Source organism: Oryctolagus cuniculus, chromosome 9 (genome assembly GCF_051225735.1).
Source record: "Oryctolagus cuniculus isolate XC-2025 breed Fujian yellow rabbit chromosome 9, ASM5122573v1, whole genome shotgun sequence".
NCBI lineage: Eukaryota > Metazoa > Chordata > Mammalia > Lagomorpha > Leporidae > Oryctolagus > Oryctolagus cuniculus.
Window position 1 is genome coordinate 126909562 of NC_142875.1, and position 26147 is coordinate 126935708.

A 26147-nucleotide genomic window follows, 5' to 3' on the forward strand; every position below is an offset into this window, starting at 1 on the left:
CTTCTCCTAGCCTCCCCTCTGCCATGCGAAGTGTAGTGCTCCCGGGTCCATGTGTATATGTGGTTCTCCATGAAACAGGTTTCTTCCCTTGCCTTCCAGCATATCTGTGGGACAACTGGAAGAAAGATGCCAATGCATCCACATTCCAAGAACCTTTCTCTTCTCCCTTTCTGAACCAACCTCATGAGGTTTCTTTACAACCTCATGGTTCACTTCTAATTAAGAAGTCTAGGGGTCTTCCCAGTGGCACAGGAGGTTAATTCGCCTCCTGTGGTGCCAGCATCCCATATGAACGCCGGTTTGAGTCCCGGTTGCTCCTCTTCCGATCCAGCTCTCTGCTGTAACTTGGGAAATCAGAAGATGGCCCAAGTGCTTGGGCCCATGACTCCATGTGGGGACCAGGAAGAAGCTCCTGGCTCCTGATCGTTGCAGCTCTGGCCTTTACGACCATCTGGGGAGTGAACCATCAGATGGAAGACCTCTCTCTTTGTCTCTTCCTATGTCTGTAACTCTCTCTCTCAAATAAATAAATAAATAAAATCTTGGGGGGGAAAAAAAAACTCTCTACTGCAAAAACCATCAGCTTGCTTCCCAATTCTGAATTCTCCTGTTATTGATCTTGGACAAATTATCAGAATTCTTTAGTTCTTAATTTCCTTATTTGGCAAAAGGAAACAATACTTTTACAACATGTATAATATCTCATACACGCTCAACAAATGATTAAGGTATTAATTCAGAATAGCATTAGAAAATTATTTTCTGCTACATAAGAGTATTATGAGGAAAGAAAGTCTTGTGTTATATTCCAGGTAGAGACTGATGCCTCGATACAAAACTCCACAAACACAACTCTCCAAACCGGGTTGATGTGCAACAGGCCACTCCCTGACATCAGGTACTTTAGGAAAAGGGGGTTTATGTGCAAGGACTCAGGCAGCTGTGGCTCGATTCCTGGGCTGCTGGATGGACCGTGGCCTTGGATCCTGCAGTCTAATGTGCGGAGAGCTCAGGGCATGGTCAGCTTGCGCATGGACCTCGGGCTGGCCCACAGCGTGCATGGTCTTGCTTTAAATGGCCAGTGACAGGGGCCAGCGAGCTTCCTTCAGAATGGCACAGGTAGGTTTGAATCTGTCTGGGTCTGTGAGTAGCTTGGGCATTACTTTGCTTGATCAAGGTCAGAGTTCCTGAGAAGCTATCAAAAAAGGGGTTGACACGGGGACGTCAACTCCAACGGCTGCCTGAGCCTTTGTGACTCAGGGTCTCGGCTCCGGCTTTACCCTTGTGTCACTCAAGCTAACGAGTTCTTCTCTTCAGAGAGGCTGCAGGCTATGGGAGGCATCCTGAGGCCTAATCAAAGACCCCAGGGGTAGCAGTGCAGCTCCAGTCTCTATAGCAGGCTCCTGTAGCTTCCTAAGTGACAGGGATACAACAGAGACACTGCCTAATGCCTTAGGGCACTGCTAGGTACAGAGGATCACAAGGGATCTCCTGCAGGCTTCCCGCTTGCAGGTCCATGATAAAGGAAAGAGGAGTTCACTGGGGAAGAGTCTGGGACTGGCAGGAGAGCTGAGCTCTGGGGCCACAGAAGCTGCAATCAACCACAGAGGCCTAGACATCTGTACTCCAAGGTTGGCTTCTGCAATAATGCCAGGCAGCGGTTGTCTGGTGGGCAGCAGGGGCTTGGCCCAGAGGTTGAGACAGCGCTAGGATGCTGGTTACAGTATCTACGTCCCATACTGGGGTGCCTTGGTTCAAATCCCAGTTCCAGCTGCTGACGCCAGCTTCCTGCTAATGCAGACCAGCTAATGCAGACACAGCGCTGATGGTACCAGTGACGGGAGTCTGCCACCCACACGGGAGATCTGCACTGAGTTTCAGGCTCCAGCTGGAGTCAGGGCAGGCATTCAGGGCGTGAACCAGCAGATGGCAGATCTCTGTTTCTCTGCCTCTCAACTAGAAAAATACACATACATACACACACACACACACACACACCTACCTTATATTCTAAAAGGAGCTGCATGGGCCGGCGCCATGGCTCACTAGGCTAATCCTCCGCCTTGTGGTGCCGGCACACCGGGTTCTAGTCCCGGTTGGGGCGCCGGATTCTGTCCCAGTTGCCCCTTTTCCAGGCCAGCTCTCTGCTGTGGCCAGGGAGTGCAGTGGAGGATGGCCCAAGTGCTTGGGCCCTGTACCCTGTGGGAGACCAGGAGAAGTACCTGGCTCCTGCTATCAGATCAGCGCGGTGTGCTGGCCACAGCGTGCCGGCCGCTGGAGGGCGAACCAACGGCAAAGGAAGACCTTTCTGTCTGTCTCTCTCTCTCACTGTCCACTCTGCCTGTCAAAAAAAAAAAAAAAAAAAAAAAAAAAAAAAAAAAAAAGGAGCTGCATGGGGCCAGCGCTGTGGCGTAGCCGGTAAAGCTGTCACTTGTAGTGCTGGCAAGCCATACAGGTGCCGGTTCGAGTCCCGGCTGCTCTGATCCAGCTCTCTGCTGTGGCCTGGGAAAGCAGTGGAGGATGACCCAAGTCCCTGGGCCTCTGCACCCATGTGGGAGACCCAGAAGTAGCTCCTGGCTCCTGGCTTTGGATAGGCCCAGCTCTGCCTGTTGCAGCCATTTGAGAAGTGAACTAGTGGATGGAAGCTCGCTCTCTCTCTGCCTCTCTGTAACTGCCTTTCAAATAAATAAATAAATCTTAAAAAAAAAAAAAGGTTACTAGAATGTGCATGTTCCCCTGTGCAGCACTGAAGAGAGAAGCAAAGAAGGAGGGGCACCATCAACTACAGGTGCTGCTGATGGGAGAGAGGCTGAGTGGCAACTCGTACATCCAATCACATCCTCCAGTAAAAACAACAACGCAGTGTGTAGAAGCCAAAGAGAAGGAACAGAGGTGAGGGGGCGCAGGAGAGGTGTGCACGAACCTCTCTCGCCTGGCCAGGGTAGACTGAAATAATGACCTGCAATTAGCTGGCAGAGCTTCCAACACTTTTCACATCCATTATCCTCGTTAGTCTCATCTGGATCTAAATTACACCTTCCAAGTTGTACTTTCAAGTGCCGGTTCCCAAGACGCTTGCTGCTCACAACTTAGGACAGAACCAACGCAAGCATTTGTCTTCGTAACAAGCAGGGTTCTGTCGCATCAAGACCATGATTCCGGTCAACAGGTGTCCTCCAAACGCACGTGAGGCTTGCACTCGGGGCTGAGAGTAATTACAGAGCTCGGCAGACTGGCCAAATAAGCACCTTGACCTTCATAACCGTGAAAACCGCCCATCAGTTTGCTTCCTCGGGTTCTGCTTGAGCAGCTGCTCGACAAGCCCAGGTTGCTCTGCCTGCCCATCCAACGCCCTGAACCACGCGAGTTTCAAACAAAGGAAGCTGAACAGGCAAGAAGATGGCCTGTCCAGCTCTGTCTGCTTCCAGGGCCCTCTGTTCTCCCCGTGGCCCAGCCCCCACCATCTCCAGGGCCTCGTTAGGGCGGCTCAGCCTTGCCCCATCTATGACAGTCGATCGTGGGCTTAGACAAGACGCCTTTGTGGGTGATCCGAGCCTGGCCCTGAGCCACTGCTGAGGTATCAGACCCTGCTAGGAGCCCCCACCTCCTGAAGCAGGCGGGCAGGTGGACGGGCAAGCTTCCGCCTGCTCTCAGGGCTGCGCCATCTCTTGGTAAAGCTGCCTGTGGCGTGGGGGGTGACGTCACTCCTGCCGCCCTCCATCTCCTCCCGGCACCTGACACCTGCTCCTGGTTGCCGCTTGCCCCAGTGAGCATCTCACCATCACTTAGTCCAGCTGCTTCCCAGGGTGCCCCGTTCTTCCACGGCCGAGGCCCCACACCAGTGCTCTGCAGCCACCAGGAGGCCCCACTGAGAGCCTGTGCTCACGGCAGGGGGTCTTCTCTTTTCAGGCCTCAGTCCAGGGATGCACCTGCCCCTCCCACTGGGCCCACACACTGAATCTGACCAGTGCTAGGCAGTCAAGCCACGATCCATGGAAAATCCAGCACATGAAACTCAAGAAGAAAACACGTGGAGTTTCACAGTCACTCCCAATCACAGACTGCCCGCTTCTGGTTCTGCCAGGCACCTTAGAGGCTACGGGTTTGAGATTTCTTTTTCTTTTCTTTTTTTTGACAGGCAGAGTGGACAGTGAGAGAGAGAGACAGAGAGAAAGGTCTTCCTTTGCCGTTGGTTCCCCCTCCAATGGCCGCCACGGCCGGTGCGCTGCGGCCGGCGCACCGCGCTGATCCAATGGCAGGAGCCAGGTGCTTCTCCTGGTCTCCCACTGCACTCCCGGGCCAGAGCAGAGAGCTGGCCTGGAAGAGGAGCAACTGGGACATAATCCGGTGCCCCGACCGGGACTAGAACCCGGTGTGCCGGAGCCACAGGCGGAGGATTAGCCTATTGAGCCATGGTGCTGGCCAGGTTTGAGATTTCTAACACCAGTAAATCCCCAGGAAGGCAGGGGTGGCTGGGAGAGGAGGGAGCGGCAGTGCTCCCTACCCCCTTGCTCTCACCAGCACAGGGACACTGAGCTCTCGGCAGACACCATGCCACAGTTTTATGAAACTGCAGATTGGACTTTAAGAAAAGCACGTGCCATGGCCGTTCTTTTTCCCTGCAGCTGCAATGTGGCCACACAGCTGTCAAGATCCACCACGCCTCCCTAGGCAGGGAACTGCACAGGAAAGCCAGCCCTCGTTTCACAGTCAGGAGAAGGCAGCCTGGCCCCATTCCACGACTCTCCCGGGACGGCCAGGAAGGGGTGATCCTGGCAGTACTCACGCCCCACTCAGTGCTCTTCCTCCTGCATTTCCTAAACTCCCAGGATCCTCTGTGGCGCTCTTGCTTGACAAAGCTTAGACGCACTCCCTGGGGCTGAGCCCTGTCCTGCAGCAACCAAGGAGCAGAGGCCCAGAGACTCCTCAGGAGGGTCCCCTCCGTCAGAGGATGGGGGGCTGTGTGGCTTCAGAGGAGGTCTGGACCACTTTGCCTTCCAAGAAGTGTATCCTGTGCCGGTGTCGTGCGGGAGACCGTGGGAGAGGAACAACTCCACTTCAAGTCTGCTGCTCCTGTCTGCAGCTACTTCTCGGGATGGACACTTTAAGAGGCCACCTCGTCTTCTGAGCCTCTCGCCCCCGAGAGCAAGGGTGCCACAATACCCACGGCATCGTTTTCTAAAGGTGTGGGGGCACCTGTACTTATCTTCATTTGATTGAAAGGCAGACAGAGCAAGAGAGACAGAGATCTTCCAGCAGCTGGCTCAGTCCTTAAAAGCCCACAACAATCAGGTCTGGGCCAGGCCAAAGCCAGGAGCCAGGAACCCCATCTGGATCTCCCACCTGGGTGGTAGGGACCCCAGCACTTGAGCCGTCACGCGCTCCCTTCCAGGGTGCACACCGGCAGGATGCTGCGATCGGAAGTGGCGAGGCAACTTGAACCCAGGCTCTCCGGTGGGACACGGGTGTCCCCAGCAGCGTCCGAACTGCTTGCCCTCAAATTTCTTGCCCTTAAAAGTCTGAGGCCAGTTTTAATCTCTCCCTGTTCCCTCGGATTCCTGCTACGTGACTTCCCTTCCTACAGCCTCAGTCACTCTAGATCAGCTCAATCCCAACACTGCTGGTGCCTCCACTCACTCCGGAGAATTCTCTTCCCCTCTGCACCCACCCCAGGCCTCCCAGAGCCGCTCAGGAATCTGCTCTTCGGCCCTGAAGCAAATAAATCAACCGTCGTCTGGCTGAAGAGTCACTCTCTGATCACGTTCTAGAAAGTCATCTAAGGGCTCTCAGCAGCTAGTTCTGCTTCATCAATTCTAAGAAACAGTCGTTAGCTGGAGGATCCTCATGTAGTTTTTATAAAACATGAAAAGACAGCCATGAAATTCTATGCTCCCCCCGAGACAAGCAGGAGAACAACACTCTGTGAGTGGCCGATGTTATCTGCTCAGAACACCCTCCGACTGGGACCTGGTGCTGCCCACCGGCAGGAGACACTGCTCCGGCGTGTTGGGGTGGACACAGCTCTGGCCTTGGAAGCCAGGCCATGTAGCCCCTTTCTGTCTCTTACATCCACAGATTCCAAAGTGCAAAGCAGAAGTTGGTATTCTCAGCTTCCTCTGGCTCAGGCCAGAGGTAGAACTGCAGGCAGCCGGTGGGTGGCGGCAGGCTCGCTGGTGGGGGTGGAGGCAGAGGCCCAAGGGCGCTGCTGGTCTGATGGCTCCCTGGCCTTTTGGGCTCATTCAGGCTTCAGTATCACCAACTTGACTTCTGCGCCCCCCGACAGGTGAGCGCTGGCGGCCGGATCTGGCTTCCGAGCAGCCTGAGAGAAACGCGGTGAACGCGAGGCTCCGCTTCTTTGGGAAGAGATGAAGCTCTTTACTGCACCTGCCTGCCGTCACCGGCGTTACCGGGGCAGCACAGAACACCTGCACAGGGAGGACCACCCGTCCCTCCAGCTGGGTCACCGAGCTCACTGCAGGGACCACCCGCGGGGAGCCCGGGCTCTGATGCTGCAGAAAGCAGCCACTTCCGGGCAGGTCCACAGTGGAAGGGCATCCGCGGAGAGAGCTTCCTGTGTGTACCAAGGTCTGGGCCGTCCACGCCCACCCGCAGGCTGCTTCAACAGAGCCGCCTTTAGCCAGGGCCCCGGCCCCACCACGCGTCACCTGCCAAGACTTTAGAGCTCCTGGTCTTCCAGGTTTCCCCCAACACGCGCACAGCTGCTCAGGGCTGGGTGAAACTGTTTCCTGAGAAAGTCTTCCGGAAGGTTCCACACACAGGCTGGCACTTCCCTTTCTGTGCTTTTAAGTTTATTGATTTTGTTTTCATTTAAAAGATGGGGAACAGAGACTAGGGGAGAAAGTGATTGAGAGAGAGAGTGAAACGGAATCTTCCATCCTATCGCTGATTTCCAGGGCAGAGCCAGGCCAAAGCCAGGAGCCAGGAACTCCGTCTACATCTCCCACATGCACATGGGGGCAGGAACTCAACAGCCACTTTTGCCATCACCTGCTGCCTCCCAAGACGCACACGAGCAGGAACCCGAACCAAGCGCTGACACGGGATGCGAGCATCCCACACAGCAGCCTAACCACCAAGCCAACTCCCACCCCAGACTCTGCGATCTGACTCAGCCTGCACCACTGCAGTTGTCCAATTTTAAGTAACAGTGGAACCCAGGGCTGTAAGCAAAGCAGCTCCTTTCAATTTCAGTTCCAGGAAGGACTTTAGGGAAGGACTGGGATCCACTGGAAGTGCCACACATTGTGCAGATACTCCAGCTTCCCAAATCGGAGTTCTCTCTCAACCGTGCCCGAGTGACCCGACCCCTTCAGCAGCCCCAGGACACACAAAGGGCAGCGAGGTACCCCCACCTCCCCGACCCCGGGGGTTGTTATCTGCGTGGACTGCACCTCTGGATGGGACGTGGCTGGCTGGGCACAGTGATGGCCTGGGCATCGATCCAGCAGTCAGTGGGCAGTAAAGAGAACCCCCTCCGGGGCTGGCATTGTGGTGCAGTGTGCAGGGCTGCTGTCACACTGCCATCCTCTATGAAGGCTGCTTTGAGTCCCGGCTGCTTTGTGTCCCATCCAGCTCCCTGCTAATGTGTCTGGCAAGGCAGTGGATGATGGCCCGAGGGCTTGAGCCCTGCCACCCCACCTGGGAGACCTGGGTGCAGTCCCTGGCTCCTGGCTTTGGCTTGCCCAGGCATTGCAGCCATTTGGGAAATGAACCAGTGGATGGAAAACCTCTGTACATCTCTTTCTCTGTTACTTTTTCTTTCAAATACACACACATATTAAATTTTTTAAAAAAGATAAAACCTTGAAAAATAAAACTTGGTAGAACACTGTAATGCTTACAGACATAAGGAAAGCGAGAGAACAAACAATGACCTTTTACAATGAAGACTGGTTTACTACAACCGGGTTTGGTTGCGTCTTCACTAAGTCTGCAAAGAAAGCAACATCTGGATTAGCTCTCAAAGGCAGGCACCTGCTCTTGGTGATACTGGTGCTCTCTTCTTCGTATTTAGCACTTTTATTTTAACACAAAGGCGACATTATTCTCAGGGGGAAAGAGTATTTTCTTTCCAGACAAGTATGAAAGGAGTCCCAGGAAGGCCTCCTTAGGATACACACCAGGGCTGGCACGGGGGTGTCTCGGATGCCCTCACATGGCTTCCACGGTGTGTACCTAAGGTCTCTCCTGGAGCAATGATGTTCTAGTCTCTTCCTTAGGCTGCCTCCTTGGGGTGGGTGTTGTGTTCTGCAGCCCGGGACACCTACATGACCTAAGGGAGTGCCAGAACAAGCCTCGGCTACTCCAAGGCACATCCAGCTTCCTGCTAACGCATCCTGGGACAGCAGATGACGGCCCCCGTGCTCGGGTCCCCACAACCCAGGCAGGAGACCCAGACAGAGTTCAGGGCTCCTAGATGCAATGTGCCTCAGCCCTAGATGTTGTGTGCATTTGCGGAATGAACCACTGGATGCAAGATCGCTCTGCCTTTCAAGCAGATGAAAAAAAAAATCCCCGTCTTTCCGTGCCTTCCAGGGAAGCTGTCTGGAGGGTGAGAATTGCGTCAGAAGGCGACCCTGGGAGCCCCAGCTCTGTCACAGCTGCGGCACCTCTCAGAGTCCCGGTTTCAGTTTTGTACAACAGAGATAAAGGCAGCAGGGAGCCCATCTCCACTGCAAACCACATCCCAGGTCTTGACCACGATGATCTCAATGACCACAATGGCGCAGCTGTCACCCACTTCATGCAGGTGAAGAAAGTCACTCCTGGCAGCACTGCTGTCACGTGGGAGCAGGAACAGGAACACGGGCCCTCGGACTTCAGGGGCGGGCTGTGAGCCACCGTGGACAGGGAGAACTAACAGCTGAGAATAGTGACTACAATGTAAGCTCAGTCACAGTTTACTCTCAATATTAAGGCAGCATTAGTAAGTACAATGTATTTTTTAAAATATTAGGACCCATTAAGCCTTCTGTATAAAAGATCCCATGTTATTCATCAACAGTTAGGAAAGCTTTGAGGGCATACATGTTTGTAGTCTGAGAATCCAGCCCGGCGATTCCAGCCACACAACCAACCGTGGATGACAGTACGCCTGCGCCCAGGCCCTGGGGACTGGTCTCAGCAGAAACACGGCACCTGCAGACCGCTGTGCCCCGGGCCTCCTGCAGGACACACGTTCCTCGTCACCCACACCAGAACACGAAGTGTTGTACCGTGGTTTTGTGTCAGCAACTAGTATTTACCGAGCGACAACCTCTCTCCCGAGTTGTGCTTAGGGCAAGCTGTGAATGAAGGCTGCCTTGCTCTTCCTCCAAAGTCAGAATGAGGCTGGACCCACAGACCTGCGAGGGCGGCCTCGTGAACCCCCACCCCAGTCCCCCTGCTCACCCCCATGCTCACCCCCAAACCAAGTCAGAAGAACACCTGCCACATCTCCATGCCGTCAGGGATTTGGCTTTGGCTAACTGAAGACTGCATTACTCACTTCTAATTAGGTCTGTTTTTAACTCTCTTTGGGCAGTATCATCAATAAAAAAGGATTTCCTCCTAATAATATTAGGTTTATGATACCACCTTTGAGAAAACTGCATTCTTATAGAATCTACAGAACTAGAACCAATTTCTCTAAATAATAGCATCATAAACCCAAAGATTAATTTGAAGCAGTTTTATCAACGTCTCTGTTTTAAAATGAGAAAAGCTGGGTGCAACCATGCTTTGTGTCTTGCTCATGACCACAAAACACAGAGCCAGGGCTCTGTCTCCTGGCTCAGCCACATGTCCAGGCACACGCGCTTGCACCTGATGCAAGCCAACCAATATTTCTAGAAGAATCTTAACTAGACGTATTTGCACAAGGAGGGTGTGGCATGTGACTACAGCTACCATCTTGAATATGGTCATGTCTGCACATCATGAACTGGCCAGCTCCCAGCCACAGGAACGCTGGCGAGGGGGGATGAAGCCGTGCCAAGGCGAGTGCCCCTGTGTGCACCAGGGCTCCCCCAACCTAGGGGCTGTCCCTACCGCGGAGGCCCACGGGATCTCTCTGTCACACAGGGCGGCCGGCAGAGGGCAGGTCTCGGCAAGAGGGAGTCGCGGGGGATAGTTACCTAGGCATGTAAAGGACTCTCTCGGCCACCACAAAGCCCACCCTGAAGAAGAGATTGCTGGCTGGAATGAACGGCAAGACCAGGAACAACAAGCCCACTAAGACTTCCTTGTGCTCCAGTCTCTGAAACACACAACAGTGAAGGACACATTAATGTTGCATTCCACGTCAGTCGGCGTTTCCCCCGCTCTTTCTTTCTCAAGTTCACAGCGAAGGCATGGGTACAGCAGAGCACTGCAGACCATCTCATGGCTGAGTGGGCTATAAAGAGCCCCGCTGGCACACGCTGCCGGCATGTCCAACACGCACAGTCGCCAGCGCGCACACACTCGCCACCCAGGAGCTCCCGGGCTGGCACAGGGCACTCAGCCATCACTGGGGTCTTTCTGGGCATGCCCTAACACTGCCCTGCTCCTTGGCCCCAGGTGCCTCGTTCCCAAGGAGCAAAGCAGCTGCAGAGACTCCAGCACAATTAGGCACCATGCAGAATGTAATGACGCATCCACTCTGAAACAGAACATATATATAAATATATAAATAACAGACTGCTCTTCCGGAGAGGAAGAGCCAAACACAAAAGAAATTGATGACTACGGGTAAACTGTGAGGCATCAATGAGGGGCTTCATCAGAGCTAAGGAGTTTCTTAGCCCCTGTCAAACTGGGCCGGCAAGCGTTTATTTCGTTTTTTAACTTAAATCATCAAAGGGGCTGGCACTGTGGTGTAGCCACCACCTGCAGTGCCACATCCCATATGGACGCCAGTTCAAGTCCCGGCTGCTCCACTTCCCATCCAGCTCTCTGCTATGGCCTGGGAAAACCGTAGATGATAGCCCAAGTCCTTGGGCCCCTGCACCCACATTGAGTCCTGGAGGAAGCTCCTGGCTTCAGATCGGCACACTCTGGCTGTTGTGGCCAAATGGGGAGTGAACCAGCAGATGGAAGACCTCTCTTTCTCTCTCTCTCTGCCTCTCCTCTCTCTGTGTAACTCTGACTTTCAAATAAATAAGTAAATCTTACCAAAAAAACCATCACAGTAATTCATTAAATTGACAAAAAGTCTTTCTCTGATACTGTATACATTAATTTGTAATACATTCTGTCCTCTAAAATGAGCAGAAAAACTGTTTATTGCTAACAATATTTTGTAATAGATATTGTAACAACTATTTGTATTTTTATTTCTATATGTGAAATATATATCATACATACATAGTGCATAGAAACATCTGAAGACAGTTCTATTTAAAATAGGCCTCAGTGTATGGGAAAGTATTATTCCTAGTTTCTAAAATAAAATTTAATCTGAATAAGAGTCGGAGAACTCAGAGGGCTTCCATAGCCTTGGAAACTCATGACTGGGCATAGGGAGATTACTGATGCCATAGACAGGAGTGTCAATTGGTAAAGTCAACAACAGGAGTCACTGTGCACTTACTCCTCATGTAGGATCTCTATCCTTAATGTGCTGTACATTGAGATTTAATGCTATAACGAGTACTCAAACAATATATTTCACTTTGTGTTTCTATGGGGGTGCAAACTGTTGAAATCCTTACTTAATGCATACTAAACTGATCCTCTGTAAAAAAAAAAAAAGAAAAAAAAAAAAAAGAAATTATCAATTCCCAACTTGACTCTCACTGGGATTAAACATGACAATAGGTCTGCTCTGATTTCATCATCATTTAAAAAAATCATCTATTATTTTTCACTTTATGTTTCTGTGTGGGAGCAAACTGTTGAAATCCATACTTAATGTATACTAAGCTGATCTTCTGTATATTAAGATAATCGAAAATGAATCATGATGTGAATGGAAGGGGAGAGGGAGTGGGAAAGGGGAGGGTTGTGGGTGGGAGGGACGGTATGGGGGGGAAGCCATTGTAATCCATAAGTCGTACTTTGGAAAATTATATGCATTAAATAAAAGTTAAAAAAAAAAAAAAAATTTAATCTGAAAACCAAATAGAACATTCCATGTTACCATTTATGACAAACATTTAAAATAGTCCATTACTTTTAATAATAACTGAGTAAGAATGAGTAAGATAATTTCACAAATATAAATAAAAGTCCCTAATAGAAGTTACAAACATTTTATGTATGCAAAGTAAAAATTTTAAGTATCTTGGCATATTTTTCACCTGGATTTTATTAAAGTTTCAGTTTCATAGTCCACAGCACAGAGAGTAAGTTTCAGAGTGACACCATACGATCTGAATAGTTTTCTTTGAATAATTAACGGTTCTTTAAGTAATGTTCCCCTTTTTCCCTAAGAAATCACAACCCTTATGATTAAAAGAAAAAAGAAGGAAAATACAGGTTATGTAACAAGCTTCCAACTCAGATGCATGGAATAGGATGCCACATTTCTATGAGTTACCAAAATAAAGCAAAAAAGGTTTAAAAAAGGCCAATGCCTTTCATTAAAAAGCTGTAGATTGTCTCTGAATTGAGCTCATACTTTGAGTTTACCAAGTACCTTTCAGTTTGAGGACTTAAAGGACGTAATCTGAAGCAGAATGGACATTCTCACAAGAATCCTAGCACATGGAGGGTTAGCATTTCTTCCATGCATTGAAAACACCCCGACACAATGAGGGCCTGGTTGCGCGTTCTTCATGAACACTGAGCCTACTGCTGAGTAAGTAGCACGCTGCTATTTTTTTTTTACAGGTGTGCTTTGATGTTTTAGAGAAAATCCATGACTGCTTTTGGCTCCCTCCAAAAGCTTAAATAGTTTTTCTTTAAAAAAAAAAATCACAGATCTTCCCAAAGGCATTTCTAGAAAGAACGTAACACAACCTGTTAATCCATCCTATGAATTAAAGCGTGCACATGCAAGGAGCCTCCAGCCAGGCCATTTCCCAAGTCCCTGATCATGCTCCCCGTAACGAGCCTCATCATGGCCGGCAGAGAACAGCTCCCACGGGATCTCCTGGAGGCGGGGCCTCACATCCCCACGTCACCCTTCCACTGGACAGCGCCACCTTCCTCGGTCTGGGAGGCTACTGACATCTTTTCCTCTGCAGAGCCCCCAGTGCCTGAGCAGCCACCACGCTGGCAGACGCACGCATCCCTGTGGCGAGGGTGCCAACCTGCCCGCCTCCTTCTTCCCCATCATGTACGTCCCACGGAGCTGCCACTGCTGGAGACCAGGAGATGGGGCAGAGCGGCCGATTGTGCTTGCCAGACAGATGACGTGCGGTGGATGGAAAACACAGGCTGGGGGCACCTGCTCCTGCGCGGGTCTTCAGGTGTTTATTTCTTTCCCAACAACCAAGCCTATTGCCACTGCACATCGAACAGCGTGCTGACATTTCCTAGAATGACAAAGACTGGGAGGGAACCCAATTTTGTACCCCCTGGATCACAGATGTGACAAAATTGGCTAAATAATTTATAGATAATTTATAATTTATAGATGAAACTAAATAATTTACAGCTCATTTCAGATGAAACTCAAACAACAGGGAAGAAAAGAGAAAACGTGATATTTCCCAAAGGACACACAAAGCATTCATTTCTCAGGAAAGAGGCAAATGCACGCTGACTTACTCCAAATGATGCTGGGGACAGGAGAGATTTGAGTGTTATAGGAGCTAATGAAACAGCCTCTGGTGGTAATGTACGCCTTTTGTCCTGTTAACTTTGCAACTTCAGAAAAATTATTCTATTTCTCTGAGCTTTGAGAGGGATGAAATGCCAGCGTAGTAAGACCATGATTCTGGAGGACGAAGGTGTGGCAGATTCATTTCATTTTTCTGTCCTGGCTTGGGGAGAAAATAAGAATCACCCCTTGGAGCCACAAGGGGGTCAAGCGTTGCACAGCCCTGCACAGGGCGATGACACAGCCAGCCTGGGATGTTGTGGCTGCTCCCTCCCCTGCCTACCCCGGCTCATGCTTCATAGGAGGGGACACGGATGAAGACGCGTTCACACTGAGATGCACACGTGAGTACCCAGGCCCATGGCATGGGGTGGGTTCACCAAGAGGCCTCGTCTCTGCCCGACTCCACAGGGACAGCATCTCCCGCAGGCTGCCCCCTCCCACTGGGGCAGAGACCAGGCTGTCACAAGGAAGCTTATCACACAGCTCTATCATGGCATTTTCTTCCACCTCGAACTTGGCTTCAGAGACACGCTCAGCACATTTAGGGCATGAGCGAGTTCACAGCGCTCCCAGTTCTATTTCAGTCCTAAGGATTTATTTGGCAATGCTAGGATCTAGCTGCCTGCATGCAATTTATCAGTCCCCAGAAAAGCTGGTGACAGGCAATCTCCCCCCTTCAGCCCTGGGATTAAGGCATTTGCCACGCTGACAACTGGCACTGCTGAACACTTGCTAGGTGCTCTACATTTGGGTCTATACTTCCTCCACCAGCTTCCAATAGAGCAAATGCAAGGGTCAGGGTCCTTTAAAAAAACCGTGAACTTTGGAGTCACAAATCCCCCAGGATTAGGGACGCCACCAAGGCTGATGATGACCCAAACTCGATCTCACAGATGGGGAGTGCCTCTCATCCTCAACACTAATTTAGAGACAGCAGGTGATGGCCCAAAGACTTGGGGCCTTGCGACCAAACATGGGACACCCAGAGGGAGCTCTGGGCTCCTGGCTTTGGTCTGGTTCCACCCCAGCTGTTGCAGTCATCTGGGGTGTGACCCAGAGGATGGGAGATCTCTCTCAGTCTGCCTTTCAAATAAATAACATAATTAATTTATCAAGAAAAATAACTCAGAAACTAAGAATGCCTCTGTGGCCAATGGCATGCTAGATGCAGACAGAGCCTGGCTGCCCTGGACAATGGAACTGTCTGAGCTTTGCACGAGGCATCCCATCCCTCATCCCTCCCCAGCCACCATAAGCCCCAAGCAGCCCTCATGTGGAGCGACCCACACCGCCGTGGCTGCTTTCCCTTGAATTTTAACTGTCTTTCCACCTCCTCCTGCACCTGGCTGGGGCTGGGCTCGCTGGTAGACTACAAGGCTCCTGTCTGAGCAGGACCAGGTGCTGGGGACTGTTCCCCTCCTGTGCCTGCCCCGCCAGGCCATCTGGGAGGTGTTGCCATGGCACGTCAGCTCCACTAACCCTGCCCACTTCACTGAAACTCTGCTCATGTCCACAGTGACCACACCATGTGTTTCCTGCCAGGATTCTGGCTAATCTGGGACCAGAGTCAGAAGAAACAAACAGAAGCAGAAATGCAGACTCCAAGAGCAGGCCAGAATCCCAGTTCATGTGAGCTAATGGCTCCAGCACACCCAGACTAGCTAGCTCCTGTCTTTTCAATGTCAGAGCCATTGTCTGTCCGTTACGTTACAGCAACTTGGGTGAATCATCCTTTTTAAGACCACTGAGCTATGAACAACAGTAAATGTTGTATAAAAACAGTAAAGACAAATCTCGATCCAAGAGAGCTGTCCATTTTACATGCAAAAACAGAGGCAAGAGGGAGGCAGGGAGAGAAATCTCCCTCTGCTGGTTCATCCCCAAATGCCTGCAACAGTCAGAAGCCTGGAACTCAGTGCAGGTTCCCCACATGGATGCCGGGGGGCAGTCACTTGAGCCATCACCGCCTGCCTTCCAGGAAGTGCGTCAGCAGGAGCTGGAATCAGAAGCAGAGCCGGGACTCAAACCCAGACACTGTGGTAGGGCATGTGGGCCTCCCTGTGGCAAGGTAACCAAACCCTGGGACAGCTTTTCACCTGGCAAATGAGGCAGAAGCCAGGCTAACAGCTGTTGTGGCTACTTCAGTGTGAAAGGCGCACCACACTTCTGACAACTCAAACCAGACCCAGACCAGGATAGTCAATCCCGGGGGGAGGTGGAGGGGACAGTAAGAAAAGTCAGAGCTGACTTGCAGAGGCTCAGCTGCCCCTGCCACATTCCTTGGAGACCACACACTCATCCCCGAGGCCCAGGGCCCAAAGCCCACAATGCCACAGTGACCCGTGGTGGGCACTGGGAAAGGCGCCCCTTCCTGCTCCCCTTGCCTGAAATCGGTGGGACAAGCCCAGAATACTGTGGGTTCAGGATTGCAGCCCCAGTGCTGCCAGGCCACACTCCGTTTGGCTCAAGCTGCTGATATCATTTCTTCACTTTCATGAGCCCCATCATTTACTCAGAAAAGCACGGGGAGTAAAATTCTCACAGGGGATATGAATGAAGAAAGCGCGCCCCCTTGGAGGCATGGCTAATTTGCACTTTGCATGTCCTCTCCGGGCCAGTGTCATCTCTGCCTTTCTACACCCCACATAGCCCTCGCCCAGGGGCACTGCACACGCAGGCGCATACACAGCCAGTGGCAGGTTGCGCAGAGCACACACAGGCTGACAGCGGAGAACCCTGCTCTGATTCTGGCCTTCATTTTTTTTTCTGCTCAGAGATTTTTGTTTGTTGGTAAGCAACGATGTGAACCTTCTTAGAAACCCTAGTTCCTCACCTCCAAACGCCTCATTTCACAGGAGCACACCGCTCCTTTTCAGGGTTAAATGAAGTGGAAAAGTAAAGCTTGTAGGTTGTTAACTGAGAATAAACAAATTCCTAGCTTTTTTGGGAAACCTACATTACATTCTGCATAAGTGTGCTTTTAACTGTTTAAAGAAAACTAAAAGCAGAATCCTTCAGAAGGCAGCTTTTTAGAGCCAATTGGTCAAGTGCAAAAACCTCCATTCTCTTTATGTTACTCAAGCATGAGCAGAGTTAAGGGAATAATGTCATCAGAAACAATGTTGTCGAAGGAACCTCCTACTGATTGTAATCAAACTGTTACCGGAAATGAACTTCTTCTCTTCATCTTTCTCCATAGCTCAGACCAAAAAGGAAAAGGCAATAGAAAGCTATGCGTGCAGGGTCTTCAAAAAGTTCACGTGATGGAGCCGGTGCTGTGGCATAGTAGGCGAAGCCTCCGCCGGCAGCACTGGCTTCCCATATGGGCGCTGGTTTGAGTCCCGGATGCTCCGCTTCTGATCCAGTGCCCTGCCAATGCACCTGGGAATACAGAAGAGGATGGCACTCTGCACCCATGTGGGAGATCCAGGAGAAGCTCCTGGCTCCTGGCTTCAGATGAGTTCAGCTCTGGCCGTTGTGGCCATCTGGGGAGTGAACCAGTGGATGAAGACCTCTCTCTCTCTCTCTCTGGAACTCTGCCTCTCAAATAAATGAAGAAATCTTTAAAAACAAAAATTAAAAGTTCATGGGAAATGCAGAAGATGAAAAAAAAAAAACAATGAGTTTCAAACACTGTCTACAACGAAAATAAAGTTACCTCTTAATTCTATTTCTCAGTAAACTGTTTGAGATATTTAAATGCAAAGATTAGAGACAGGAGATATCTCTAAAATAACACATTTTCTAAAGTCCTGGTCCACTTACAAATTGTTGTGCAGTTTACACAAGAATGAGACGCACCCTCTGAGGGGCAGTAAAAATCATCTGGCAACCTGCAAGCGGAGAGGAGAGGAAGAAAAACAAGTGTGTCTTGCGCACACGCCAAATGCCAGGCACCCACGCTAACACCGTCCCCGGCAATCCCAGGATGTTAGGACAAGTGGGAAAAATGAAGAGAATGAGGCTGAAAGAGGTGAGGACGCTGCTCGGAGTGCGTCCGATCAGCGAGAAGCACGGGTTTCAGGCCGAGGTCTCACTGCTGCCAAGCCCGCCTCTTCCCCTCACTGCAGGACGACCTCGGCAGGCTCTCACGTGGACATGGCCCCCTCCGAATGGTGGAGTCTCTACTGCTGATTGTCCAGGAAATCTCAACTGAGAGGGCCCCCAGCAGAGGTGTCCGTGGCTCACTGTGGCTGAGGGATGCAGGCACAAATGCTCCAGCCACAGCCACAGCGCATGTTGCACAGGCCGTCATGACTTGTCAAGTGTTCTGCCTGCACCAACCTGGGGAGGCTGAGACGGCCCAGCTCCTCCCCTAACATCCGGTCTCTCACAGGTCACACAGACAAGGTCCACTGACCACAGCAGCACGAGACAAGACTAGAAAGAGCGTAGCTACTGGATTACATGTCAGCATCTCTGGAGAACACAGGACGCATGCGTGAAGAGAAAATGAGGCTCTCTTCTGAACTCAGAACTCAAACTCTGGGGAAAGTGCCCTCCCTGATAGGAACCGAACAGAACGGCCAGGTTCTACTGACTAGAGAGGGCTAAGGTAAGCGGACAGCGCAGGGGACAGAGGCCTTTGGTTCTTCTTAGTTTTAGTTACTTGGAAGGCAGAAGGCAGAAACAGCGAGACCTTCTATCTGCTGATTCACTGCCTACACGCCCACGGGAGCTGGGGTTGGGCCACACTGCAGTCAGGAGTTGAGAACTTGATGTGGGTCTCCTAGGAAGGTGACAGGAACCTAAGTACTTGAGTTCTCACCTGCTGCCTTCCCGGGCGCACATTAGCAGGGAGCTGGGTGAGAAGCGGAGCTGGGACTTGAACCCAGGCACTACAATATGGGACGAGTGCATCCCCTGCGGCATGTTAACAGCTGTGCCAGATGCCTGCCCACCCCTCAATTTTTAAACAGCTGTTTATTTATTTGATAGGCAGAGTGACAGAGAGGGGGAGAGAGATACAGACAGAGACAAAGGAACAGAGAGAGCATGCTTCTATTTTCTGGATCATTCTTCAAATGACTGCAACAGCTCAGGCTGGGCCAGGCTGAAGCCAGCTCCATCTGGATCTCCCATGTGAGTGTAGGGGATCAAGGACTTGCATCATCACCACCCATTGCCTTCCAGGATCCACACTGGCTGGAAAGTAGACAGGAAGTAGACAGTTGGGGCTCCAACAAGGCCTTCCAGATATGGTCACCAGCCAGCTGCACCACACTACCTACTCCCTCCCACTGCCAACAGCAGCCCTGCCATATTTTATATATACCTATACCTACCCAATGAATTGCTATTCCTCTAAACTTCTCTACTTAACACTGAACTGTTTGCCTGTGGGCTATTTCTGCAGGAGTCATCTGTGAGTGGAACATCATGATCATCAATCTCACGATGTGTCTGTCACAGCATTCACTCAGACAGATGGATTCGGCAGCTCTAAAGAGCCATGCTGCTCATGTACTCACACGAGGCTGCTTTAGTAAGTTCATGGGAAAATGGAATTAAAAGTTAACGCACATCTTGCACGCATCTCTTGAAACGCCTTCAATATGCAATGAGCTGGAAGCCAGCAATCGGCCTCAGGGGAAAGGGGAGGCTGGGGGAGGTACATCCAGGGTACATCTGAGAGCCCTGGCTTGAGGGCAGGCCCAGCGTGGGGGGTCCGAGATGCAGCAGATAGGGGAACATGTGAGCAGAAGCTCAATCTTATGTCAGGGAACTTCTCAGGCTGGAAGCAGGCGGGCATGTCCATGATCTAGCTGCCCGGGGCTGGCACCACGCTCTCCACATCCAGCCCGAAGGTCAGACAGAGCTGACTGACACAAGGCATACCGCAGGATCCTAGGCCAGGAGCTATAACTCCCTAAGGTGACCCAGGGTGGGGCAGAGGCAGGACCGACTCATCGTTCACCTCCCTCTTCAAGGATTCATTTAAGAGCCAACGTGGATTTGAGCATGCAAATAAAGGCAGGCGTAAATTAGCACTGATGAAATGGAGGCATCGGATGTACGCTCATAGGTGTGGTCTCATGGACACGAAGATGCCTGGCAGAAGTGGCTTCCTTCCTGTGACCACCATCAACTCCCTCCATCAAAGCTGCCCAAAGCAGGATGCTATCAATGCTTTCATCATTACGAGACACAATGTTTCACTTCTGCATGTAATGAGTCAGGCTCAGCAGGAGGCACGACTCCTGTATACCACCTTGGAACTGTCACACAGAGGAATCATCCCTTTATTAGGGGAGTCAGGATCCCGACTTTTATTCCAAGTTCTTGCCCCACAGTGCTAAGAATTCAAAGCAGGGAATAAACACAGTGCAGAAGCCAGAGCAGATGTAGTGAGAGTGAGAGAGAATCCACATTCACGTGAGAGTGTGGTTGACCCCACACGTAGACACCTGTCATGAGCGGGGCACAGGGCTGCCCATGAGCAGTGAGCATAGGAGGCCAATGAAGGACCAAGCAGGGCAGGGGACCAAAAGACAAAAAGAGGTGCTCTCAAGTGTGACAGCCCCTTTTATGGGGCAGATAATGGCACCCTAACTGAATATACAAACAGGGTGGAGTCTAGGTGGGGTTTAGTGTGTGGAAGTTTGTCTTGGAGCTTTATGGCTCCTCCATGTGGAGCTTAACTTCCCTGTGGCCACCGTGGCCTCTGCTCCTTCTTGGTCCCAGATCAAACACAGGTGTATCGTGGGAAAATGGAAGTATTCGATTGATAGGTAAGGGGATAGAGTTCCAATGCAGGACTACACAGAAACCATGAAAAAATCTTGCAGGGGCCAGCACTATGGCGTAGCAGGTAAAGCCACCACCTGCAGTGCCAGCATACCATATGGGTACCAGTTCAAGTCCCAGCTGCTCTACTTCCGATCCAGCTCTCTGCTATGGCCTGGGAAAGCAGTAGGAGATGGCCCAAGTCTTTGGGCCTCTCCACATGTATGGGAGGTCTGGAAGAAGCTCCTTGCTCCTGGCTTCAGATGGGCCCAACTCCAGCCATTGCGGCCACTTAGGTAGTGAACCAGTGGATGGAAGACCTCTCTCTCTCTCTCTCTCTCTCTCTCTCTACCTCGGCCTCTCTGTAACTCTGCCTTTCAAATAAATATATCTTAAAAAAAAATCTTGCAGCTAACCTATTCCTACCTAATCTTCCTGCCCATTTCCCCCAGGTCATCTATGTTCTATAAGCCAGGCAAAAGCAGCCACAGAAAATCCCATAATTTTGTGTACTTAGTGAAGATCTCCATCTCTTTCCTAAAGAAGTGATTCACCATACTTTATCACACAAACTACAGAGATATGTTCAGCTCACTTCAACATTACTATCTACGAAAATCCAAGTTCAGTAAGCTTTCCCAAGAGCTAAAAAGAAAAAAAAACCTCAAAATTAACCTGCAAAATTGGACCTGTGGAAAACTACTACTAACAGATCTCATTCCTGTTATCTATCAGCGTCCTCAACCCAAATGCAAACACCTCCTGTAATCAAAGTGTCTCCACGTCACTGGACAGGACCGCTTCCCTCCTTCCGGAAGGTCTGGTGATTAAAGATCAAAGCATCATTGCATTTCTGCAGAGGGAGTTCAAAGACTCTTTTTATGAATAACTGACATTACTAATGCTCTTCCCTCACCTCGACCTATGCATTCAAGCAGCCCCCTAGCCCCGTCTAGAAGGGCAAATTTAACAGCCTAGTGAATGTGGCATAAACTGGATACAAAGGTCTTCTGTTTCAACATGGTATCAAATAGTTACAAGCATCCAGGTCTGACACTCACACACTGATTTTCTTTTTTTCAGAGCATGGAAGATGGGGACTCCCGCAGTGGGTTAAGCTGCCACTTGCAATCCGGCATCCCATATGGGAGCGCCACTTCAAGTCCCTGCAGCTCTGCTTCCAATCCAGCTCTCTGCTAATGGCCTGGGAAAGCGGTGGAAGATGGCCCAAGGACTTCAGTCTCTGCTACCCATGTGGGAAACCTGGGAAGAACTCTGGATCTGGGCTTCTGCCTGCCCCAGACTCACATATTGCAAGAATTTGGGGAGTGAACCAGGGGCTGAAGATTGGTCTGCCTCTGTCTCTCTCTCCTTCCATCTCCCCCTGTCATTTAGCCTTTCAAATAAGTCTTTTAAAAACGCATGTAAGATGTCTGCAGAAAAAGGACTGACTTCTACCTCATAGCAACAACCAATCTCTAAAGTGGCTACAAAAGAGACAAAGCTTTAGGCAGCAGGAGGCTTCACAGGAAGACAAAATAATGATAAAAAATATCATGTGGGAGACAGACACAAGTACACACATTTCTCCAAGACTTGCCATTCAGTGATTCACCAGTGCACCTAACTGTCTAAGAGCAGCAAGTCAGAGGTGGTTGGTCAGTCTCCATATAAAAATAACTGTGACCCACTGGAATAGGGGGATTTTCAAGGCAATGCCAGGGAGGCAGACATGAGTAAATGATCTTCCCAATTAATCACTTCTTAATGCCAAATGCCACAGGCAGGGGGTACAAGCTGACAGTGTCCATTTGGCTATGCAAAGACGCCAGAGTCCTTTATAAATCCTGGTGGCCTCTGCCAACTGGAGGCAGACGGAATACAATAATGAAACCAAGACTTCGCTGAAGTCCTTCCAAACGCACAATCCTCTATCAGCCATCACGCACCTGCCTAGCACAAAGCAAGGGAAGGCCCTTCGCTGGCAGCTCCTATGAGAACCTCGCATGGGAGCTGCCTTCTGAAGAGGATGTTCTGAGGTAGGCGGAGCCCAGTTTCTACTCAGACAAGGCAGGCTGTCCAATGGACAGACAGCCATGGTGCCACCTTGTTTTTCTTTTTTTGGAAACTGACACTAAATAGACAACGAAGCAGCCTTTCTGGGTGACACACACTCCAAATGATGCCAAGTTCTGATGGCCTTGCACCATTCCTCGCCTCTCTGTGAGTCTCAGCAGTCACAGTTACTGCTGTATCAAACACACACACGCACGCACACACACACACACACACACACACTTCTGATTACAGCCCCGAGGCAATGAAAAACACAACTCCAGGAACGGGTTCTCGAGTCTTACACTTGCTGCTGGTACTGTAACTTCCAAAGACATGCATCTGGAGCAGGCATTTAGCCTGGCAACTGAAACCTGCATCCCACAGAGAAGCAGCTGGAGTCAAGTCCCGGCTCCGGTTCCTGAGCCCAGCTTCCTGCTAATGCAGATCCACAAGGACGTGGGGGGTGGCCCAAGAAAACGGGTTCCTGCGACCCGAGTAGGAGACTCGGACTGAGTTCCTGGCTCTTACCTTTGCCCTGGCCCAGCTTCAACTGTTGTGGGCATTTGGGGAGTGAACCAGCGTGAAGCCACAGAGTCATGCTGGTACGAACTACTTCAACAGAATTAAATGCAACATTCCCATCTTCGGAGTTTGCATAACCTGTCCCTCAGAAACTCACCTCACTGTGCGTGATGGACAAGATCTCTATTGCATCTCAACAACAGCCTTCATGCTGTAGTTGAAATACGTTTCCTACTGAGGGCCATTTTTCTGGGTAAAAATCACTATACATTAAGGGAAATTTATTAAGCCATCCATCTGCATGATCTTGGCTCCAGCTAAGGTGAGCCCTGACAGCAGCAAGGGTTCTTGGCAGGCAACAGGCAGGCCCACGTCAGATCTGCATTTCTAAGCATGAGGGGAGGTGGCTGAAGTGAACCGGGTAATGAGAGATGTAGGATGGTATAGGGTGTGGGGTGGAACAGGACCAGAGCACCAGCACCTTGTGGGCTGTTAATTAAGGGTTTGACTTTTCCTCTGGGGAAAGTAGGGAGCCATGGGAAGACCTGAAACAAGAGGCACGTGGTCTGACTTAACACTTCCTAACAATCACCCTAGGCACGGGGCTCAGAATTGACCAGACACTGGCAACAAGGATAAAAGGAGAGAGACTGAAGAGAAGGCTATGGTGCCAATACAGTTGCGAGACGATGACAGCCTCACCTGGCAAGGGGACAGCAGTGCGGAGACACCTTGTCTAAGGCTGGCTGCCAGGATGTGCCGCCAGAGTGGATGAGAGAAGGAGGGGGAAGGGGAGAGCGAGGGGGAGAGAGAGAGAGAGAGAAGAATGCAGAGATGGGACACTGGGAGACACTGAACAAGGCTGCAGAAGATGCAGATGAAATGGCAAAGTCAAGGTTCAGTGTTGCCCTGTTACAATCCGAGACATCCACATGCCGAGGTGCTTATATAGATACATTCTCCTGAACAACCCCAGGCACCATACAGACCCCGCATTTATTCTTACTCTTACAGGAGAAAATGAGGCTTTGAAGGCCTCAGTATCTACATTTCGTTTTTTAAAAATTTTCTTTATGGTAAACATATTTCACATGTTTCATATGTACAGATTTAAGAACACAGTGATACTTCCCACCCTACCCTCCCTCCTGTCCTGCTCCCAGCCCTCTCTTCCTCCTTCCTCTCCTGTTCTCTTAATTTTGATCTATTTATTTCTTAAAGACTTATTTATTATTTGAAAGAGTTACAGTGAAGCAGAAGCAGAGAGAGAGAGAGAGACAGTTCTTTCTCCCACTGGTTCACTCCCCAAATGGTCACAACAGCTGGAGCTGTGCCAATCCAAAGCCAGGAGCCAGGAGCTTCTTCCAGTCTCCCATGAGGGTGCAGGGGCCCAAGTTCTTCTGCTGCTTTCCCAGGCCATAGCAGAGAGCTGCATCAGAAGAGGAGCAGGTGGGACTCTAACCATCGTCCATATGGGATGCCGGCACTGCAGGCAGCGACTTTCCCCACTACACCACAGCGCCAGGCCCCAAACAATGATCTATTTTCAGTTTACTTTATACTGGCCCAACACAAGTCGTTACAGCCATTTGGGGAGTGAACCAGTGGACTGAAGATATCTCCCTCTCCCCTTCCCTCCCTCCCACTCTCCCTCCCTCCCTCCCTCTCTCTCTCTCTGTGCATGTGTGTGTCTCCCCATTTTTAAAAGCCTGGCTTTTAAAAAAAATTCCTTTTCCATTATTCAACCATGTGATCCTTCCATCAGTACATCCAGGGAGTCTTCCAAACAAGGAATAAACATGCGAGGGAGAAGGAGTCTTTTCCTGACTTGTGGACATGCACCTGCCGTGGGAAGCTCAAGAATGCACGGAATGATTCAACAACGCAGAAAAGCTCCTGCCGGGCCCGGACCACAAGCCAGACACAGAGCTCCACGTACCGGACAACTGCACACGACACGCCTGGCGAGCAAAAGGCATCAATGGCGCAGCTGCGGAGTGGGGAGGGGACTTCACTGGTGACCTTGAACCGCTCCCAGAAAGGAAGGCCCGGGAAGACTTTGCTCAAGGGCCTACGACTTGCGGGCAGGCCCAGAACCCAAGTCTGCCTTCCTCATGCAGCTGTGTTCCAACACCCGACGCTGGGGGTGACAGAGAAGTCCAGCGACAGCAGACGAGGTTTTCAAAGCAAAGATTTTTAAAGAAAATGATTCCTTCCTTAAATCTGGTCTGCATTCACTGGATTTTCAAATACCTCCAAAGACGTTGCTAATATTTCTAAAGTGGAGGGGGGAGGCGACAACTCCAGTGCAGTGATAGGGGCTACTGTTTTCTTCCTCTTCCTCCACACTGGTTGTGACCGGTTGTCACTGACACAGTAATTTCAGAGATTCTGCTCTTCCCACACTGACTTCCCCGACAACACGCTGGCATAAAGAATCTGAAGGTGCCACCAGCTTCGCGCTTACGGCAAGCATTTGAAGAAGCTCCAGTGTTGGAGGGAGGCAGGTGGGGTGGGCAGGGCCACCTCTGCCAGTGACAGGGGCGTCACACAGACTCTGAGCTTGCAACCTGCACCTTGACAGACTCAGCAAAGGCAATCGGGTGCATTCCTTTTAGTCTGCGATTCCTGCACAATGGAGACTGAAGCCTTATTGTACTCCTGCATCGTGATGAGGTGGCGGCAGTGATGACAATAAAAACTGCAGCAACAGCAGACACAGGCCCTGGAGGCTCCTGTGTGCGCCCAGTGACCGGACGGCTTCCTGAGGACTGCCTGCTGTGCAGGAACCAGGCTCAGCAGGTGTCAGAGCTGATGGCTCTGCAGCCTCTCCTTCTCGCACACACGGGGGCTGCCTCCTACAGGGAGCAGCCGAGATGCTACTGGAGGTTGGCAGTCACGAATTGAAAGTGAGACTACATGGGGCCGGCACTGTGGGGCAGCAGGTTAACGCCCTGGCCTGAAGCGCCGGCATCCCACATGGGCACCGGTTTGAGACCTGGCTGCTCCACTTCCAATCCAGCTCTCTGCCTTGGCCTGGGAAAGCAGTAGAGGATGACCCAAGTCCTTGGGTCCCTGTACCCGTGTGCAA

General features: G+C 50.9%; 1 protein-coding gene across 5 annotated transcripts in view; it reads right to left on the reverse strand.

Moving 5' to 3' along the window:
- TMTC1 (transmembrane O-mannosyltransferase targeting cadherins 1) overlaps positions 1 to 26147 on the reverse strand; it is a 256056-nt gene that overhangs the window by 88084 nt on the left and 141825 nt on the right. For 3 of the 5 annotated variants that reach the window (XM_070049600.2, XM_070049599.2, XM_089304799.1), the window contains one exon: positions 10137 to 10258. The exons of the other annotated variants lie outside the window; for them this stretch is intronic. In XM_070049600.2, the coding sequence (XP_069905701.2) occupies positions 10137 to 10258 (122 nt within the window). The remainder of the gene's footprint in view (positions 1 to 10136; positions 10259 to 26147) is intronic. 5 annotated transcript variants of the gene reach the window in all.